The sequence below is a fragment of the Asterias amurensis genome, chromosome 6 (assembly GCF_032118995.1).
Source record: "Asterias amurensis chromosome 6, ASM3211899v1".
Classification (NCBI taxonomy): domain Eukaryota; kingdom Metazoa; phylum Echinodermata; class Asteroidea; order Forcipulatida; family Asteriidae; genus Asterias; species Asterias amurensis.
Genome location: NC_092653.1, coordinates 2,381,870 through 2,396,088, shown reverse-complemented (window position 1 = coordinate 2,396,088; position 14,219 = coordinate 2,381,870). Strand labels below are relative to the sequence as shown.

The window sequence follows — 14,219 nt, the reverse complement described above, 5'->3', positions numbered from 1 at the left end:
ACTGTCAGCTCTTTGCGGCATTTTAAATGCATACTTAATGCCAAGTGAAATATGCAGAACAAGTGCACTGTCATGATGATACCAACATCGATTCCTGTTATACCAGTCAGCTCTCCGACACACTGCCTTTAAGGCATTGGATACTTTTCTTAAAATAATGGTTAGCAAATAAACCTTACTTGGTATCAAGTAATGGAGAGCTGTTGATAGTTTAAAACATTGTGAGAAACGGCTCCCTCACTTAATGTAGTTTATGAGAAAGAAGTAATTTTCCACAAAAATATTTGAATTTGATTTCGAGACCTCAGAATTAGATTTTGAGGTCACAAAATCAAGCATCAGAAAGCACACAACTTCGTGTAACAAGGGTGTTTTTTCTTCCATTTTTATCTTGCATTTTCGGCGACCAATTGGGTAAAAAAAATTCACAGGTTTGTTATTTGATGCATATGTTGAGAAACACCAAGTGAAAAGGCTGGTCTTTGACATTTACCAAAGGTGTCTAGTGTCTTTAATGGTTCTCAAGCTAATTATTTACAGTGTATGGATTAGTTCTGTCTGTGCTCTATGCAGCATTTTAAATGCATACTTAATGCCAAGTGAAATATGCAGAACAAGTGCACTGTCATGATGATACCAACATTGATTCCTATTAAATGCCAGTCACCTATCCCACACACTGCCTTAAGTGGTATTTCTGGCTTGTGTCCAGTGAAGGCTTGCTATGTAGAATATTGTGTTATCGTATCATGTAGCTGTTACATCAAAGGGGCTTTCTGGTCTAAACAGCTTCATTTAGACTCTCTTCATACAGCCAACAAGCGTGGGTGGAGTACAGTAAAATAAAGTATTTTTGGAACCCATACACAGCCCTGATATTTCACGTAGGCAACGAAGGCAATTGCCTCCATGCTTCCTGGTCATTGCTTTGGTGCCCTTGAAATGCTTTATTAGAAATTTACTTTGCCCTTTCAAAAACGAAGCATACAGGTCTGTATACATGTCTACATGATTCTGTGTTTTTTCCTCCATGATTATAAACTGTCTGATGATTCCCAAAACTGATCGCACCATCTACCTTTTGCAGCCTGGACATCTCGTGCACTTTTATTTCAGAACATTTAAATTTTTTAACACAACATTGAACAACTTGACGGCTTGTCTTACAATGTACATACATACCTCATAAGAACTAATGATGCAGGCCCAGAGTCATCAGGAGTTGGTAAGAAGTATCATGACCTCCATTGTCGTGATCTTGACCTTTGTGCATCTTAAAGTACTTTCAAGTACTTTACACATAGATACACATTACTATGAAATAGACAGTACTGTCGGGTGTTTTTAGCTTCTTTCATACTACGCAAATTCCCCAGGAAATTCATGTGAGTTTTTTTTAACTTGGTGGGGTTCAAGACCAGTCTTAATTACTACATGTATCTCGAGTAACATGTACATGAGTTACTCGTCCTAATTCAGGACTAGCCTTAAGTTTTTAACATCTCCTAGGACTCGTCCCAAGTTAGGACTTGTCCTTACTCTTCGTGAAACCGACCTTGAGTTGCCGTAACCCTGGCAAACTCCCAGGAAAGTGCCATTTTCCGGAAAATACATGTAGCTATCCCTGCTAGGGAGTATAGAGTAGAAAGAGATTGTATTCATTTGGTAGTTGGAACTCACTGGTCCTATATATAGTTCTAGATATTTAATTTCAAAATAGTGTGTTTTATTTCAAAAGGTGGTAATTTTTTTGACATATTACCGAAAATTTGTCAGCGGTTATGTCCACCTAGGAATAATAGTCTGAAATTTGAATACTCAATCAGAGAAATGCTTCAAAGTTGTTGGATTAAAAAAATGCTGTTTTTCCATAACTGCAGTATTTCGAAATGAAAAGTTTCTCAAAATGCATTATTCAAAGCTGCTGTAGTTCCCAAAGCTGCTGTAGTTCTACTAAGTACCATTATTGCCAAGTACTAACCATTTAAAAACAATTTTTTTATTACCTTCATTGCACAAATAAATTTTTTTTTTAAATGACAAAATGACACGGGACATGCACAGCTATAAGCAAACAACCGAAGAAAACAAAGAAATACTATTAAAAGTAAAAAAATCACAAAGAAGATGGAAAAACAACATTTAAAAAATGGCAACAAATTATTGCACAATCATGATGAAAACATACAGGTGAACCGTTTTCAGATTTATTACCAAACGTATACCTTCCCTTTAAAGCCGTTGGAACTTTCTGGCCGTAGCAAGTCCCATGCAGTTTGATCACCTGTCAGTTAGTTTTACTTTGTAATCCCAAATTCCTCTTCACTCTGCTCTCCTAGTTGACATCTCGTAGTCTCTCAGCTGCAGCATCACGCTGGCCATGGCGTCACGCTGTTTGCGGCTTGCCACTATTTTGAAATGAAATCTGTCTTGGATCGGCCATGCTATGTTTTCATCCAGGCTGGAAGAACTCTGGTAGATGATTTGTTTGTCATTGTGTAAACATTGTGTATAAACATCTTTGATGAAAATTGCCCATCACAAGAGTACCCCTTAAATTAAGGTCAAATACATCTGCACAGAGAAGATGTAGATTGTCAAGTTATTTTTAACTTGAGTGACCATGTTGAAAATGTTAATACAAAATGTCCTCTTTTTTTTTAAGGAGAGTTTGACAAGTCAATCATTTTTTTCTGTGGCAATCACGGTTTGATTAGTCATAGGGATAGTCAGAATCCAATAGAAACATTTTTAGAACAAAATTGCCTAATTCAGGGGTATCAATTTTTAATCAATCAGTAGATACAACCAAGTTTACACAATGGACCAACAGGTAGTAAATAATCTTTTAGGGTTCAAATGAAAGACAAAAGTAGATGTAGATGAAGATGTGAACATCTGAAATTTGCTGTCCAGGCAGAACAAATAATTATGACTATTCATGGTGAAGGAAGTGCAAACAGGAATTTGAAACTTGAAAGTGTAACCCAATACATTTAATATGAGTCGGGCAAAATACACACTGTTTATTTGTTTAGCCTACATACATAAGGGGGCCATTCAGAATAATCAATTGTTGAACATTGCAATCTCTTTTTGAAATCGCAGGTTGGTGGGTCAAAAGAAATAGCTCAAAATCGAAATTAAGTTTTAAATTAAAATATTATAGTGAACCTCTGCACACTTTGAGAAAATGGCATGGATTGTCCCTTCTGTTTGAACACAAAAGTTCTATGCTGAAAGCCAGGAAAGCCATCGAAAACTCCAGAGCTGGGAAAGCAATGATCTGAAATATCTACTTCATTTGAGGCATCACTTTATTCTTCAGATTACATGATACGTAGTCAATATTTTAGAATTTTAATTTTGGGTGCACGGGTCGGTCAAAACAATTCAAAACAAGATTGTCATTTGTTAACATTGATAACAAAAAAATCATAACACTGACCCAGATAAACTTCTTTTTTGTTTAAATATGGATTTCTCTGCATAATAAAAAAAAGAAGTAATTAAATCCATAAACCTTGTGCTATGATGCATTTAAATTTCATGGAAACAGGTTTAAATACAATAATGAACATGGATGTCCGTCATTAAAGATTGTGACTAACTAAAGCATGCAATGATTGTAGCCGTGACATCATCACGAAGGCAGAACTATTTAAGAGGTCACCCTTTGATGATCTCATAAGATGAGGCAAGATTAGGGCGGGGGGGGGGGGGGGGGAGGGGTGGCAGGCAAGCATCTTAAGACTCATAGATGTGATGCATTTAGGGTGTGGGTAAGGATGCATACTCAGGCCTGTATGCTGCGATTTTTAAAGGGCAAAGACACCAAGGCATTTTCTCCTCGGTAAAAGGGCACCATATGAGGAAATTGCAAATGTTTACTATGAGCATTTCAAGGGCACCAAGGCAATGACCAGGGGGCATGGAGGCAATTGCCTTTGTTGCCTCTGTAAGGTACATGTACCAGGCCTGCATACATGTACTTCTTAAAGGCATTGAACAAGTGTAAGGTAATTGTCAAAGACCAGTATTCTCACTAGGTATATATCCCACCATATGCATAAAATAACAAATCTGTGAAAACTTTGGCTCAAGTGGTCATCTAATTTTAAGTTGCAAGAAAATAATGAAAGGTAAAAACACCATTGTCATGATTGTTGCACAAATTTGTGTGTTTTCAGATGCCTGAGAAAGGAAAGCTTCAGGCCTTAAAGTCTTTCTCGGATTGGAATATTTTAGTGAGAAATTACCTCTTTCTCACAAACCACGTTACAGTACTTTAGAAGGAGTTGTTTCTCACAATGTTTTCTACTATCAACAGCTGATAGCATCACAAAGTACATAAGCTTTTATGCTATATTTTGAGTAATTACCAGACAAGACCAGCGCCTTTACATTAAAGGACACACACTGTAGAATGGTAAACAATTCTCAACATTCAAGGTTAATTTATGTTATTCTGAAGGCATGGTACATTGTTGAATAGAACATGGTTATGGAAGAGCGCATTTATTAGAACCATCTTGTTTGTAAAGGTCACTCCCCATGTGATATAAATGCAGGCCCAGAATCATCGTCGTCGGGAGGTTCCAAGGACCCTGACCGATCAGTTGTAATGATCTTGACCTTTGTTCATCTTATAGTACTCACATGCACTATGGAATAGACCGACTTGAATAACTCCTTTTTTTGCTATGAAAGTCGCCATCTTGTAAGACAAACTGTATGCGCGTGTAAGCGCGTACATCAAAAAGAAGCACACAGCATGCAACACTCCTGGTTTGATTTCTACCGCACTCATGCACGCACACACGCACAGACGCCAGGTTGTAGGTCAGATATTTGAACAGTGACGTCATATTCAATACGGTCTATAGATGAGCTCTTTGCCCAAGACGAGCATTCTTGGTCCTTCAGGAATAAAACTCTATTCCTAAAATAATATCTGAATTCTGAGTTGTCTTCTAGTGCACTTCCCCCCTCCCCCCTCCCCACCTTTTGATTCTGGTCTCGTACAAACCATAGAGCAAGGAACAGACATTTCTGGTCAAGTAAACATTTACCAGCCCCGCGGTCTTGTGGACTTTTCTCCCAAATTTGAGCCCTGTATTTGTTATAGCTTTGTGTTCTTGTCAGTTTGCACACAGAATAAATGTTGCTTCGACCATAGAGAAAGGACAGTTCATCGGCCAGTGGAAACACTGGTCCAGGGACATCTTGATTAGTGGCCAAATTCTTAGTCCTCGATATTCCAAGAAAAGCTTTTTGTTGTATTAATACATCCTTGGTGAATCATTAGAGAATTTGTGATCCCTGGTTTACAATGGTGTAAGTTACCTTCCCTGTCAGGTAAACTAAGCCTCAATTATTATCCATTAGGGAATGTGTGGTTACAAGAAGCTGGCAAATTGACAACACCTTGAAACTGAAGTGAGCAAGATGGGAACAAAGAGCTGAATAAAGATGTGCACTTAGTGCATTGATTAATATAGTGTGTCTTGTAATGATCCCACAGGGCCAGGTATCATAGAGCTGCTGAAGGGTCTGTAATGCTTGGTAATGACTCTGCTATAAAGCAGACAACTCAACTGTTTTACAGCAATATTTTCCACTTTAAAGACAGTGGACACTATTGGTCATTGTCAAAGACCAGTCTTCTCACTTGGTGTATCTCCACATATTGCATAAAATAACAAACCTGTGAAAATTTGAGCTCAGTTGGTTGTCGGAGTTGCGAGATAACTATGAAAGAAAAATAACCCTTGTCACACGGAGTTGTGTTCGTTTAGATGGTTGATTCCGAGACCTCAAGTTCTAAATCTGAGGTCTCAAAATCAAATTCTCAAAAACTATGGCACTTCAGAGGCACTTTATTGTTTCTCACAATGTTTTATATCACCAACCTCTCTCCATTACTCGTCACTAAGAAAGGTATTATGCCAATAATTATTTTGAGTAATTACCAGTAGTGTCCACTGCCTTTAAAGCAGACAATTGTTAAGCAATATTTTCCACTTTGTTGGGCTTGTGTCAACGAGAGTGATGGTAAACTTTCTAAAGTCCTGAACCCTTCAAGCTTGATAGTCTAAAACTTTTGTGGTTAAACCTGTTCATAACCTGTTCAACTTGTGGTACTTCAGAACTGTTCAGGTTGGATTGGGTTCAGCCACGCATGCCATGAGGAAAACCAGCTTTAGTAGGCCACTGTGTTACCAGGTCTGACCATAGAGCTGGGTCCTATCTCTATGGTCTGACCAAGGAGCTGTCTGACCATCTGAATGTCCCAATGTCCATTGTCCATAAGCAATTAAGCTGAAAATGTGCAGTGTACAAAAATGTTCACTTTGTACACTTCGTAAACATTTGTTTACAAATTGTACCTGCAGGACTTCCAGTCAATGTTTTTTTTTTCCTGTAAAAAAAGAAGTGATATCATGTGTGACATGGCCTTATTTGAAGGCTGATTAAACAAACAACACCAGCATGTGTTGTTATTTTTAAGTACATATCATGTCAACAAGAACAATTGAGTGCTTAAAATAATGCTTTATAAAAATATACATAGAATCACTTGCCTTTGAACCATGCAGTATTTGATCTGCGTATTGAATGCAACCATTAGTGGTTTATGGTTTCATGCTCCACACACCCAGCAAGTTTTAATTGACAACCAAACAAAAATATCTGTTTCACTGTTTGTTGCTCCAGGCACTGCAACAATAGGCCAGCCTTGCAGGGTACTTGCGCTGTGGTTATGGTTTCACTATCAGTCCTATAAAGTTGAGACCAAGAAGGGTTCATACACAGCAAGTCAGCCAGACAGGGAAGACCAGGGCTCTGGTCTGCGAGTGGTTTGGTCAGAATCATTTTGGGTCGTTAGATTTGAAGTCCGAATCTGAATCTTTGATGTTGATGTCAGCCATGTGTGGTTAAATCCAAGGAAAGCATGTGAGATTTAGTTTAACGCACCAAGAGTTATTGGAACACAGATCGGACTTCAAGGATTTTACTCTGAACAGTGGAGATTAAAAGTGAAAATCTGTTGTGATTGTGCAGATACAGTCCAAAGCTTGGTACAGTTCTTATAGATGTGGACTTCTTCATGTAGAGCTGCAAGTTGCTCGTTTTTTTGTGGCACAACTATTCTGTTTGTATTCAAATCAGTAAGCTGTCTGGATATTTAATGGTGTTTTTACATTACACACGAATCCTGAATGCTTTCATTGTGTTTATCGAAACCAGTGCAACTTGTGAACCATGGAGCTACATTATGTAGACACAGCTTGATCTGACATAATGTAGAATGAAATTGTGATGCCATGGAAAAGTGTCTGGCTTTAAGTTTTTACTGACAGGATGGATCGACTTTCATGAAAGTTAAGCCATTTTGATTTCCTTCAAGTTAATTTTGAGACTGGAGCTGAGCAAATTTTTCAGCATTCTATCAGCGCTGTTTTATTGTTATTGGTCTTGACTATTCTGGGAATACAGCCCACTGTTAGTGTTTACCAGCCAACAAGTGTCTGTGACACAACTGGGTCAAGTATTGGGTTGACCCTGATTGACCCCATGATCAGACAAACGACACTAGTGCAAAACCATCTGCCAACAAGAAAAACTTTTGTGCAACTTCTGCAAGCTTGGTGTTGGACCAAATTCTCACTGGATTTGTTCGGAATTTCTTCTAGGTGTTTATTGAAGAAGTAGAGTTGGTCTGTCGTGTGTTAAAATGCTTCTGCAGTCCAGGATGATATGTGACTTGCACCGACTGCTTCTTTCGCTCGGTGTTTTGTGTAGCTCTACTTGGATCGATTGTACGAGGAGAAAGTTATTGGAGTGAAAAACTGAACATGTTGCTTCTGGTTTGTGACTTTCTTTCTTTTTCCCCCTGAGGTATTGGGTAGGGTTTGGGACAGCTGGTATACTATAGGTACTGAAGATATTTAGCAATAAGCATCACCACTATATGTACTTATTGGTATTTTTCCTTTCTAAATAGTACACGTTCTTATTTATATGTTGTACTTTTATGTTTGTTGTGTTGTTTTGCTTATTTTGTCTTCATTGAAAAACCACTATTGTTTACAATAACAAACAGGAACAGGATCAATCTGGCTCAGCCATTTTGGGAGATTCCTGTCTGTTACTATGCAGTGAGCACTTTCATACACTATTGACAACTTGTCAGCTGATTCACAATACATTGAAGTAGACACAATCCACAATCCCACTAAATGTGGCACTGTAATTGTCATTCCATTACATGTTATGCTTGTGGCAACAGTTTTTTCCCCCATCTAACATTCAATAGTGGAATGCTTTGCCCAGCAATATCATCTCAAAGCAAATCACTAGAGTATTCCACCAAACACCTAAAATATTAAGCCCAAAGCTGGTGTGGGTATATTCTGATATTTGTTTGCCGACAGTACAGATACAGGGCCCAATTTTATAGAGCTGCTAAGCACAAAAATTTGCTTAGCATGAAATTTCTTACTTGAGAAAAGCAGGATTACCAACAAAATTTCCATTTGTTGCATATTGCTTGTTACTGGTATTCAGCTGATGTTTGCTCATCCTGAAAATCATGTGGAAATTTTGTTGGTAATCCTGTTTTTATCGAGGCAGAAATTTCATGCTAAGCAAATTTTTGTGCTAAGCAGCTCTATGAAATTTGGCCCTGATCGGTGATGCGCACCAGGGGCTTATTTTATACCAGTGCTGCTTATACTAGTAATCAAATTTTCATGCTTACTTTTGCAGAAAGTGTAGTCGTATTTCACAGGTTAGCAAGAATAGACGCAACTCTATGAAATTTTGGCCATATCCTTGTTATCCAATTTGACTCCCAAAATGGCAGACACTAGCCGGTCAGTCCTGGGTCAGTGCGTGGCGTCTTTTGGTAATTCCAGTAATTCTCTTTCCATTCAACTGCAAAGACCAGGCTCCAAAGACCAGGCTCCAGTCTTGCTTTGGCAAAAGGGTGTATCTCAAAAAATCAGCTTTTTAGATAAATAAATTGTATTTTCTCAAAAGTTACAAAAATTGAGTTACACCCTTTTGCTAAGCACACATAAGCAGGATACCAGTCACAAACAGTACATTTGAAATGGTATTTTGGCTGGTAACCTTGTTTTTTTTTAAGCATAATTTTCTGGTGCTTAGCTACTTTTTTGTGTTTTCAAAAGCAGCTGCATAAGAAGACCTAAGTTTTTGAACTTGTATTCATTGGTCTCGTTTGTATCTCTCTTTGTCTCTACAGGATGAGTATGACACGGAAGAAAGAGTCAAGAAACAATGGTGAGTACACAGGACACTTTTAAAGATAGTTTTATCCATTTCTTGACAAGGTTATTTTTCCTTCAGGAGAAGCAAGCATTTTTTTTTACACCGATAGGCCATTTTAAAGATGCTATCATTTCAACATATCTCGTAAAATAGTGATTCTGTTTTAGACAGTTTTGTTTTACATGTAGAAGTGACTCTCAGTCCTGCCCCAAACATGAGTTATTTCACAAAAGGAAAACATTGTACACCCATATTGATATGAACTTTCCAGGAAACATGGTACATTAACTTTAAAAACAGGAAAACAAATTTCGTAACAGAGCCTTCTAAACAATATAAAAAGTTGTTATAAACTTGTTGAAGTATTTACACAATGAAAACAAATGCTTGCCTGTTAAAATCTTTTGCAGATGATCCCCAACTAACCCTATATTAGAATGACCCCATCCTAAAGTTGAACCTAAAGTACATTTGCATGTCCAGTCACTGGTATTTGAAGCACACCCTAAAACCAACAAAACACATTCCATTCTTTACCTCAAACACAAAAAACTGAAACCTTTAAAGCTTGCCATTCAAACCGGCCGCCCATCTCAACTCATTGTTATTAATCATGCCATGAGTTTCCACTTAGTAAGAACCAACTTCCTACACGGGATCCATATCCCAACACCCCCCCCCCCCCCCTCCCCCTCTTTCACCTAGTGTAGGTACCGTGACAATAACACGTGGGCCATATATTATTACCCTGTTCAATTACAGGCATCCTGTGTTAATGAGTAGGGTGCTAGTAGTTGTGTTCATGGAGAGTACATACTCATGTTGTCGGACGTGTGTCGCTCTCATTTCACATTGACCCACCCATAAAGTAAAGTTGAGCTCCATATGGTACAACCAAAGTTGACATTTTAGTGGAAATATATTACCATGGCGGAGCATGTACATGGTGTGTCTGGTGGTGATGTTCTTTAGTTAGTGAATGTACCAGTTTTTCAATTTGTTGTGAGCATGAGTGGAGGATAATTCTTATGTGACAAGTTTATTATCAATCTCTTCAAGATGGTGGTGAAGTTATGGTGAGTACAGCGTACATATATAGGATTTGAGGCATTGCATGGTGAGGTATATTTGGATTGCGGTAACACCATGTGTGTATCTACTTGCCAGGTAGAGTTGTTCTTAGGGAACTGTCTTGCTTTATTCTACTGCCGCGGAGTAGATAATCGGAGGTTCGGGAGACTTCTTCTGAAAAGAACTGTCCTACAGCGTACATGTAACTTTTTATGCATATATGTCATTTATGTAAATTTCATCACCAGAGAATGAGGACCTAATGCTTGAACTTCACTTCTCAATGAGTTAAGACTGACATGTGTATTCCCAGTGTAAATATTCTTGGTGTTGAGGGTTGCTTTGTCTTGAGATTGTGCTCAAGAATGTGGAGGTTCTTGGTTTGCAGTGTCGCTCAAGTTGCCTCTGGGTTGTTTGAGTATAGAGTGTTTTAGAGACAGTGAAACTATACCACACTGGCTTACATTTTCGATAATTTAGAAGGAGCACTTCTGCTTGGGAAACCTGTGGATGCAGGAGGTGGGGATTGAAAATCTAACTCACAAGCAAGGCTTGGGTGCGAGGTGGAATCCAACCTAGGGTGGTAGGCAGGGTGGTTGGCAGAGTGGTATGCAGGATGGTAGGTGGTAGGCAGGGAAGACACCACAAGCAACATGTAACCTGTGTGAGTCGTACCATGGAGGAAGGAAAATTCCTCCACGGTTGTATTAAAATGTTATGAACAGAACTGCAACATCATGCCATAAAGTACAAACTACTAGTACAAAGCTCTCAAAACTACCTTCAAAACACTTGGTTTGGGGGTTTTGAGTTTCCTCTTATGAGGCCAAATATAAAAAAATATCAGTTGATCGTCCGGATTTTTCAAAAAAAAGGAGGATGAGGGCCTTTTTATTTATTATTTATTATTTGTTTGCAAGTGGACGTTAGTATTTCAAATCAATCAAACAGGCCACAAATTCTTCAGTTTGAAACACCGCAAACTTATTTTAAATCTATTTGCATGAGGACCCGTGTTAATAGGGTCGGATTATTACACTAAAAAGATTTGCTAGTATCTTGTAGGCGTTCACTAATATTGTTTCATGAAACAGACGGTTAAACGTGTTCGAGAGCATAACATTAGATTCAGGGAAAGGCCAGTCCGTTTAAAAGGATGGATAAAAAAATATATATATAAAAACACTTTCAAATGTTTTTTTTTACAAAAATCAGAAAAAAAAAAAAAAAAAAAAAAAAAAGGATGCGGCCTAAAAAAGGATGCAGGTGGGTACGATCAACTGGTATTTTTTTTATTTGGCCTAATTGTGCCTCCCTCTGGAAACTATTCACAGTTTTTGTTTACATCAGTTTGCCTGGATGTTTCAAACCAATACACAGAGCCATATAAAGTTTATTGTAATTTTAATGCATTTATTTGTACTTTTAAGTGTTGTTCCTTTTTCCTTGAGTTTACTATTCTGTTGATCAACTGAACAAAAATGTGAAGTTTTTCATCAAATTTTGAATGACCTCGAAGTGACCTTGCTTGACCTTGCATCTAGTAACAGATGATAATCATGGGAGTTTCCCCTTGGTTCTAAATGATACCTTCGTTAGTTCCTTTTTCCTGTTGTACATGCATGTGCACAAAGTACATGTATAATCTTGTACAATGGAATATTTTGTGCATAGGAGATGAGGGTTTATCAAACAGTTAAAGTTCAAGCACATTTAATAGGTTCAGGGTTTGTTTAAATTCCTGGATTAATCGTGGTTTGAAATTGACTCTAAACCATGCCCTACTGTGCACTCTGGAGCGTTCCAAATGGTTTTCTCTTGATATTTCTTTTGTGAAAATTGGTGCTTTAAAATGTTTTGATTTTGTTTGCGTATCAGATGAAATGTGCGTGTATCGGCACGTCAATCGCGCGTATTTGGCCCCGATATGCTAGCTTGCTCATAAAGAGAACCCTGTGACTACCTTTCAAAGTTGCGGTACACACTGCTAAAACATAGAATTCAAATTGTCTCTAGCTACCAGGCAATCTCAGTGGTCTAGTTGGTAAGACACTGCTCTAGAATTGCAAAGGTCATGGGTTCGAATCCCACCCGAGTAATATGCCCGCGATTTTATTTCACAGGACTCGGGAAAGTACAGAGTATACAGTGCTAACACACGTAAGGGTAAAACCAAAATTAATATTCTTTCATAGTCTATTGTCTAGAACATAATTATAGGGTAATTACAAGCATACATGTACTCTCATTTCCCTGATGAGCTTTGTATGTACAGATGGGTTCCATTGGAGCGAGCCATTTATACACAGCATCTACATGTATTACAGTATTACATGTACATTCCCAGCGGACACTCTGACCTTCACATGACCCAGTCCTCCGTTCTTGTTTTCTTTTATCTATTCCCAGGAAGTGTTGATACTGTGGGAAGCTAGCTTCCTTGCGTGACAATTTGTTATATCCCTGTTCAAAAGTAACTACGGTGTAAATGTTTTTGGTTGGATGTGAAGACTTGCGTGTCAATTCTGGTTTCATTAACTGAAAGTAATTAACCAGGGCCCAATTGCATATATGTAGTAGCTTTTAGCACAACAACACTATGCTTACCAGAATAAGGTTACCACTTAAACTATCATGTACAATTTGTGAATGGTATCCTACTCATTTCTGCTAAGCAAAATGGTGTTAAGCAATATTTTCTGCTTAAGCAGCTCTATGAAATTGGACCCAGGTAGTAGATTTATGAGTTTATATCAGCATTTATGAGTTCATATTATATGTTAAAGGGAAGGTACATGTTTGGTAATTACTCAAAACAAATATTAACTTAAAAACTGACTTGGTAACGAGCATTGGAGAGCTGTTGATAGTATGAAACAAAGTGAGAAACGGCTCCCTCTGAAGTAGCATAGATTTTGAGAAAGAGTTAATTCTCACTAAAATAATAAAAGACTTCTAGCCAGAAGTGTTTTATTCCTATCTGAAAGCACACAAATTTGTAAACAGGGCTGCTTATCTCTCATCATTTTCTCGCAACTTTGATGACCAGTTTAGCTAAAATTTTCACAGGCTTGTTATTTTATGCTTATAAATGTTGGGATACACTAAGTGAGAAGACTGGTCTTTGACAATTACCACATGTGTACCTTCCCTTTAAGAAACACAGAAAGTTGCTAAGCATGGAAAGATGCATGGCTGGAAAGATTACCAGCCAAAATGCTGGCCTACATGTGAGTAGGTCCTCAGAATGTTTTTTACTCTCTGTTTTGGTTTCAGAAGCCCTATAATGTGCGATCTGGGTCGTTCTAAATGGTTTTATCTTTATGCTTTTTTTGTGTGAATTGGTCTGGATCCCCCCCCCTCTAGAAATCTATAAATAATAATATTAAGAACATCATGCTTGTGTACATTTTTTGTTATTGCGCATTGTCCGCAATTTCAGGGCAATTTGCTGATACAACTGGCTGATACAATTTATATACGCCTACATTTAGCTTAGAATTATACAATTTGTAAACACTGCAGAGTAATTATCAAAGAACTTGCTTCTGCCTGAGGATTGTGTTGAATTTGGGGTCAAACAAAGGGTGACAGACGGAAAAAAGATTCTTACACTAACCGTGAATTTACCATCTGTATTTTCTTGGCATGTGTTCTGTGCACAGCGACCTGGAGATTTCATGACCGTCTTCATTAATTTGGTTGTGTCTAAATTGGTGGTTGCGACCAAGACTATGGCATGATCGTTCATGGTATGACCGCAATTCTGGCCAACTTTGTGGGTTGCTTTCCCTTTTGAATCTTCCCCTGCCCCTCCCCTCTTTTTTCTCCTCCCTAGTAAGATCCCATTC

At 38.1% G+C, this 14,219-nt stretch overlaps 1 protein-coding gene across 7 annotated transcripts in view; it reads left to right on the top strand.

Annotated features, from left to right (window-relative positions):
* LOC139939143 (uncharacterized) overlaps nucleotides 1-14,219 on the top strand; it is a 58,707-nt gene that overhangs the window by 8,836 nt on the left and 35,652 nt on the right. For 5 of the 7 annotated variants that reach the window (XM_071934900.1, XM_071934895.1, XM_071934896.1 and 2 more), the window contains exon 2: nucleotides 9,272-9,309. In XM_071934900.1, coding sequence (XP_071791001.1) covers nucleotides 9,272-9,309 — 38 coding nt within the window. Of the gene's footprint in view, nucleotides 1-6,830; nucleotides 7,872-9,271; nucleotides 9,310-10,087; nucleotides 10,374-14,219 lie in introns of those variants that run through there. The other 2 variants (XM_071934897.1, XM_071934901.1) reach the window with 2 other exon arrangements.